We start from the raw sequence: 7,964 nt of genomic DNA, 5'->3' as shown, positions 1-7,964 counted from the left end.
AGTATTTGAAATGAAAATGATTTCTTAATGCTTTACGTTCTCAGCCCCGAACATCTTTTCTTCAAAATCTTTATGTAAAAACTCTCTTAAGGCTAAAGGTGTGCTTGTTACTGGAATGCAAAGCATACAGTATATCTTTCAAGCTTCCTTTTATACAGCACATAACTATTATATCAATAAGTTAAACACTACGTCCCAACTGCTACAATCTTTTACTCGGACATTCAAACATTTGCCCAACCAACAATAGCCACACAACAATCAGGAATTTGCCAGAGATAATATATTTCATTTGATCATTTATCAGCTGAAAAAGTTACTCTGAAACTGATTGCAACAACTATCGAACAATGACTCCTGATTTGTCACAATGTCACTTATTTGCTATATGTAGAAAATGCCCTTCTTTAATCTTATATAGAAAATACTATACATTTAACTGTGACACCTATTAGCTTTTTCTGCATCCAAAACATCCAATGCAGGCTTTAAAAGCATTTATTGATCATGTTCATTGCCAGAATTTAAAAAAGCACCTAGAATAAAATCCTGTGTAAATTCCCAGTATCTGCATAAATCCAACTGGAGTAAAAGTGAAACCAGACTGAAATACAACAGAACAATGACGAAATCGATAAAAAAACAAAGCACAGGATGTCTAGACAAGGACACGCATCACAATTAAAGATTAGATTCATGTAAAGTTTATTTTTGTGTCTTATCGACAGCCTTTAAACTCAGAGTGGGAAATTCTGCATTAGTCAAGTGTAGTGACAAATCACTGATTTTATAATTAAATTAAGGGGTGGTTTCCTGGACAGGGATTGGACTAGTCCTAGACTAATATAAATGTAAGAGCTGTCCAAACTGAAAACATCTTGCACTGACATATCTTCAAAATACATCAGTCCCCACTGTTTTGCCTCAAAATGCACACAAGTAAGGCATGTTTTTTAAAACTAGTTATATTTCCTAATTAAACTAAGGCGTAGTCCTGGCTTAAGCTACACTGCAAAACAAAATGCAGGACGAACTTAAAACAACTTGGTTTTGCAAGTCAATTTAACATACTATTTTAAATTTTGGCTTTAAAAAGTTGACATAACTTAAAAAATCAAGTTGAAATTGTTAAAAAATATGGGTTGATTAGAAAAAAAAGTTTTACTTTTTTTTACAGTGTAATCCCTGTCCGGGAAACCACCCCTAAAAATAAGCCAGCCCTGTGGTCAAATATATGACTTCCACATCACCACCAACACCATTCTCCATTAGTAATATCAATTATGGGGGAGGACATACCCAAACTAACCACACCTGAAAATGAGTTTATAAATGTGTCAACTCATATATATATATACTTTAATTAGATTTGTTGTTTTTGCAATGTAATAGTGATCATATATAATTGTTAAAATTATAAATAAAATAATTAATAAAATTAAATCCTAATTTCTAACTTTAAAGGAAAAGTATGTAAGAAATTTATATCAATGAATCATAAAATGGCCCTGATATGTCACTAGACATTAAGAAATAATTTTCATTTCAAATACTTATATCACTGACAACAGTGGTCCGAACAGGATATTGCATTTAAAAAGTGGAGTTGCAGCCCTCAACTGATGTTTATAGCTCTATTCGGATGGGATTAGTTTTACAGGTTTTAGTGTACATTTTTAGCTTTATTGTTATATTTTGTAAACCACTTTGTGATTTTATTTGTGAAAGGTGCTATATAAATAAACCTCTGAGAATAAACCTCTGAGAAAATCATGCTCTGTGTTTTTAATCCCGTCCAAATCGGCCATATCTGTGTTTTTCTCTGACGACCGTAAGAATTCCAGAGCAATTTATCTGCTGTTTTTCGCCGAACTCAGAGGTCCTTGAGAATTTTAATTCTGTCCGTATGCAAATTGCCCGCAATATCTTTTGAAAACGCGGTTCTTGTCGTGTTTTGGCCAACATGATCTGCCGTAAGGTATTACTAACGTGCTTATATTGTACTTCCTGAGTCCTGTTCATTCAGATATGGATGTTTTTTACAATTCGGCGAAATAAAATAATTAAATCAAGACGAGCTGAATATTAAACACTGTTAAGACTGGCCACTGTAATATCAGTATAAGGTAACTGAACCTTATTTTGTTTAACTCCGGAATGGTAATGTTAATTAATAAAGATAATAAATTGTTATTAATCATTAATTCTTAATTTCTTTGGGTTTATTATAAGCAGCCAGTTATTTAAAATACATAGGCTACTTTAGTAGGATTTGTAAAAGTTCTTTTGATTTGTTAAAGTTCTGTAATAATATTACATTTGCAAAATATCAAACATTACAAACACGAGTATCCAGAGCACGTGATCTTCTGCAACGGCCAAATGCATGAAACAGACACTCGCATCTCTGGAATAGACTGGAATTTTTTATCCCGTTCGAACCGGTACATAAAATCAGATGTTGTAGGGGACCCGTTGAAACTCGAACGTTGTTTGGAAACTAATCCTGTCCGAATAGTGCTTATGTTGTCATGTTGTGTATTGGCCACCAGTTGTGTGATTGCAGTACCAGTTTTTGCCACAATCCTACATACTGTTCCTTTAAAATCTTTTTACTTCATTTTGCTCAAAACGCTCAAGATGTGTTAAGTGCCAAGAGAGGTCACACTAAACACCGATGATGCCTAAAGAAGACATTTAGTCCTGAAAATTATTTTTTTAATTTTTTTGTACATATTTCCTGTATTTTCTATTTGTATCCCAACAAAATAGATCGAAAAATAAATATGGATGGACATTAATACTTTGCTAAAACAACAATGCTGGTGATGGTGGCCTAAGACTTCTGACAGAACTGTATATATATGGAAATGATGGTACTGATATATGTTAAGATATGTCAGTGCAAGATGTTTGTAATGTAAGACTTAAACATGCATTTTAGTCTGGGACTATTTTTAAAGCCCAATCCGGGAAACCGCACATGGAAATCTAAGAGAATTTTTGAGTTTGAACATGATAAAACATGGAAACTTTGTGTCAGTATGAAGATGATGTGCTGGATCAAAATAAACTTATGAGTAACTACAGGCTTTGCATGTTGATTTTGCATCTGAGTGTTAAGGCTTCTACTCAACCACAAGGTGAGAAGAACAGCAGGCAGGATGCGAAGTGATGACTGAAAAAGGCGAGCAAAGTTTATTGCTAAGTTAATCTTAGTTGCGTTCTTAATGCTCCATCTGACTTCATGTGAAAAGATTCAGCAGGTGTTATAATCTTGACGTTGTCTTGTGACGTTATTAAAACCCTTGAGATGGCGACCACTTGTGAAGACAATACAGCCCACACGAAACACAAGATTAAACAACAGTTATAAAACAGGTAGAATGTCATAATAGACCCTTTAACTGTTTGTACACAATGATGACGTGGCAATGTATGCGCGCACATATTGGCAATGGAAGTACGGCAAGAATCAGCATTGAAGCAACACACAGACAGACAAAGTTATTTCAAAAAGTTAACTTTATCAACATTTTCAACACAGCTCCCACATCCATCACTGTAAAAACTGTTACTTGGACTTCTCAATAAAATTAAGGCAACATTTTCCAACTACTTTTTGTAAGTTTATTGAACTAACTCATATTTTGAGTAAGGACAACTTAATAATATGGATTTCAATAAATGCGAAAAATCTATGTACAAGCACCAGTCTTCTGAACAATGGTAACTACAAAACTCAAAAGAAGAAATAGAAACTTTTTCAAATCTCGAAGATAAATGAACATTAAAAACTAACAAGTCTTTCTTTTTAGTTAAAAACACATAAAATAGAGTTTAAATTCAAATTATACTCTCCAAATCCAGTCCTGTGCAAAGCATGCTGGGAAGTACGAGTCCACTGCCTAGTTAGTTATGTTTAATAATAAAATCATGTAGTTTCAACACAAAATTATGAAGTTAATTTCCTTCTTACAAATTTAAGTGGATTATACATGATAAAATGAAGTTGAATTTACTCAATGATGTGTTCATTTAGAATTACTCAAATTATTCAAATTATTGTGTTATTTTAACTCATATTTTGATTTAAAAAAAAATTTAACACAGTTTACTCATTTTATTTAGTCAAATCTACACTTTTTACAGTGGACTATGGTGGAGTGAATAGAAGACGTTAGCAGATGGCCAAATATAAAGTGGCCAGACACATATTTACATATATTAGTATATTATAGTAGTGCAACCAAACGCAACAACCAGACATTTTGATGCTGGGAAACCGTTTTGATAAACTTTCTGAGTTGCTAACACCTTAAAACCACTAGGAAATAACACCACTTCTGTTGCCAAAATGCACACGCAGGCTATTTGATCACATGGGCTGTAAAGGGTCTATAGGTAGAATGGGAAATTTTATAATATATAAATGATAAACTAAATATGGGGAATAATAGTAAGGAATATTAAGGATATGGAAATAACACAAATGTATGTCTGTACTCTCAAGTCACAATCTCTCAGATGCACATGATTTATTTTAAGAAACTCAAAACATAAGATCTTTCACCTATGTTTTTGTTTTCTGGCCCCTCACTTTCCACACTGTTAACCCAGATATTGTCTTTACTTAAACAATCAAGTAAACATCACTTAATATTTTCTGTTTTGAAGCCAAAGCTTAAAAAGTTTAGTTGATTTAACTTTTAAACTTACAAAATCCATTAAACTAAAACATTCAAGTAAAATTAACTTTAAATTATTAGTTCATGTTGTGAGGAGAACCCATAATCCTTTGCGCCTGAATATTTAGATTTTTTTCTGGTTTTTTACAGAATAAAAACTTTCACTACTTAAATATTTGTTAATAAAATGGCATATAGGTTTAAGCTTTTATATTATTGATATTGTTTTGTTGTAAATGATAATTTTGTGATCAGTGTTTCCGTACATGAACCCTGTTCAGAACATTTTATTGTATTTCTGTCCACAGTTCTGACAATGTATGTTAAAAACACAGTTTTGTGTGTGTTTCTGAGGAGAATCACGTTTATTCAATGATTGACTTAAACCATTTATAACATCAAAGTAATATAAAGTGATAAAAACTAAAGTTATATGCAACGGGTTTCCTCACAAATTTCTAGTTATGTCAACTAATCTGGGTTAAGAGTGCAGGAATATTGGAAGAAGTTAAAACATTAAGTCTATTCAACTTAAATTGTCGTTAGAACATTTTATATGTTTAAGTAAAGTTCACTTAAAGTTTTTAAGTAATCATTACTTAAATTTGTTAGGTCAACGAGTTACCTTCATGTTTTTAAGTAAACTCAACTTATCTGGGCTTACAGTGCATGTACTATATTATGGAGACTTTATCTGTAATTAATTATTGTCAAATGTCAAATGTTAATAGCTTAATATAACACAGTTCTCTAGAATGCTTAATTCTGATTGGTCATTGTGTCATTCTGAGGTCTGTTATTCTCAATAACCACTAAAATGGATAACACCGCTCATCCAGGTACTGTGAGTCATCATTCACGTCATTACTAGTAAGTTTAATGCATTACTCCACTGTCTCTTTTACTCTTTGCTACTGTTTTTAAATATTTCAAATGAAAATTTTGTGTCCAGTTATTTACTCATGTGTCAAGTTGCCACATAAGCAGAATAATATACATCCCTTTACATATACGTGTGCTTGCTTGTGCAATCCTGGTTAAAGTTTCATCATCTCATTATGAGATTAGAAGCAGTTGAACTTCACATTGATTTTAATCTTAGTCTCAGTTCTTACTCTATATCAAGGTTATATTTTTATATATTTAATAAAGACTTTAGCTGGGTTTTCAGACTGGGTCACATATTAGGCTGTTAACTTTATTGTGAGAATGAGAATGGTTATTATTCAAGTCTTGTTTAATTTTTCACTTATCTTGTGTCAATCATTGCTTAGGCTTAGATATTTACAGTAGGCATTTCTGTATAAACGTATGGTAATTCAAACTGATGATTTGGATGCTTTCACTATGATGTTTGGATTTTCTATTTATTGTGCAATTATGTTTCTCATAAATTATGCTGACTCGTAAGACTGGCGTGTGTTGTGGGTGAGAGGTGTGATTTTTAGTGAGGGTATATTTCTCAGTTGATGCAATGGCTTGGTGGTGGTGAACCTGTGACGCATTATTTTCCATCTGAATAGTATTTCTTATAAACGACCTCTATGTAAGACACACTTCATCAGAAGCCAATTAACTAACCAAGACACTAAACATCTTTGGACAACAAGAGCAATGATGGGCTGGACATCTAAATTATTCGTCTTTGCTGTTCTGTTCACCCTCATGGGATGTTTCACTGGTGCATTGGGCAATTGTAAGTATAGTCAAACATATACAAAATTTCGGTAATAAGTCTGTATTACTGCTCTCTGTAGCTGGTGGACGTAGGATACTTGCTAGACTTTCAAGAATGGCATGACGAGAAGTCTTACGATACAAAATCTTGCAAAGACGCAGTCAAATCTTACTGGGTTGTCGTGCAAAGGAAGTGCATATCCTGTTTCAAGAAACCATATAAAAGGGTTCGAGTCTCTTGCGCCTTAAAAACTAGTCTGCAGACATCTCTCTCTTCGGGCCTTCTGAGTATCTCATCCCATCATCATGCACCTTTGCTGGAAAATAACTTTGATGTTGATGGTTCTTGTGTGCGTTTCTGAGCAACAGGGCAATTGTGAGTCTCTGGATTTTGAATAAACACTGCATGGGTTTTTTAGCGGCCCATATTTTTATTACAATGGATTGGTTGATTTAAAAAATTGCATGCATTGATAGCCTATGTAATGATTGTGATCTTTACGAATTGAAGGACGTCGAATCTAGTACTGTGTTACTGTATATTGCATTTGGTTGTATCGTGATTTTTGATTTCATTTCCTTTGGCGGAGATCTTATCTAAGATCAAATCAGGTTAACCTCTGGTTTTCACACCTCCAGTGAGGTAGTTGGTATTCAATCTCTCATTTTCACTCTTTTTTTCAGTTCGTCGGCCAACTAGAGTCGGAGTCAACTGCTGCAAAGAGGTGTCAAATGCAAGGATCCCGGCTAAAATGCCACTGATTGGATACAAACATCAGAATGCTCTGGATCCATGTGTCGAAGCCATTATGTAAGCTTTCTTTACACATACAGTGGTTTATATTTATGCTATTGTTGTGTTTATTTCATTGGTCTGTTTTCCTGCACAACAGTTTCTACACAACGAATGAAAAATACTGCTCTGATCCAAAGGCACGCTGGATTTCTCATAGGATGAAAGGTACAGGTCTTATTATTATAACACTCTTCCATTATAAACAAACATGAAGACCACTCAAAACATATCTTCATCTTATCCTCAGGTCTGAAGGAGATAAAGGACTGAGTCAATGGAGATCTATATGGGCTGCATATCTGAATAATAGCTTTAAGGCACAAATATATTTATCTGCGCATCTATCTGAAGGAACAGGAACTATATTTAGGCTATTTACACTTATTATTTGTGTTTATTTAATTGTAAACTTAATGTATATGCTTTAAGCTTATGTGTGAACGTTGATTGAAATGTTTCACTTATAGCTGTAATGCTTTGTTTTATCTGCTATAAATTAAAATCTTATTAAATGAACAAACATATGTTTTTTTTTATTTAGACAAAAGTAGGCTACTTACGTTTTGTATGGATGTGATCTGTCTTTTAAGCTTATTGAAAATATTTATTAAATATCTTGTGTAATCATCACCAAATGCAGGTTAGATCCAATTTAGGTCCGTTCAGACCGTGTGATCGGAAGGCAAAATTACCACAAACTAGCCATACATAAATGTAAATATTAAAAATATTTTATTGTCACTGTGAAATTAAATAATAAATGAATAAATATTTAAATTTAAATATAAATAAATAAATAAATA

At 32.9% G+C, this 7,964-nt stretch overlaps 1 protein-coding gene across 2 annotated transcripts; it reads left to right on the top strand.

Annotated features, from left to right (window-relative positions):
• Positions 1–6,198: 6,198 nt before the first annotated feature.
• ccl34b.4 (chemokine (C-C motif) ligand 34b, duplicate 4) lies at positions 6,199–7,511 on the top strand. 2 transcript variants are annotated; one of them, XM_055182561.2, is made up of 4 exons: positions 6,199–6,384; positions 7,050–7,176; positions 7,259–7,326; positions 7,409–7,511. In XM_055182561.2, the coding sequence occupies exons 1-4, from the start codon at positions 6,303–6,305 to the stop codon at positions 7,429–7,431; spliced, it is 300 nt and encodes a 99-aa protein (XP_055038536.2). In that variant the 5' UTR covers positions 6,199–6,302; the 3' UTR covers positions 7,432–7,511. The 2 variants fall into 2 exon arrangements, with proteins under 2 accessions (XP_055038536.2, XP_055038537.2); XM_055182562.2 differs by lacking the exon at positions 6,199–6,384 and adding an exon at positions 6,584–6,741.
• Positions 7,512–7,964: the final 453 nt, after the last annotated feature.

This window comes from Misgurnus anguillicaudatus, chromosome 25 (assembly GCF_027580225.2).
Source record: "Misgurnus anguillicaudatus chromosome 25, ASM2758022v2, whole genome shotgun sequence".
Taxonomy (NCBI): Eukaryota; Metazoa; Chordata; class Actinopteri; order Cypriniformes; family Cobitidae; genus Misgurnus; species Misgurnus anguillicaudatus.
The sequence above is the reverse complement of the archived record's forward strand: the minus strand, read 5'-3'. Positions and strand labels throughout refer to the sequence as shown.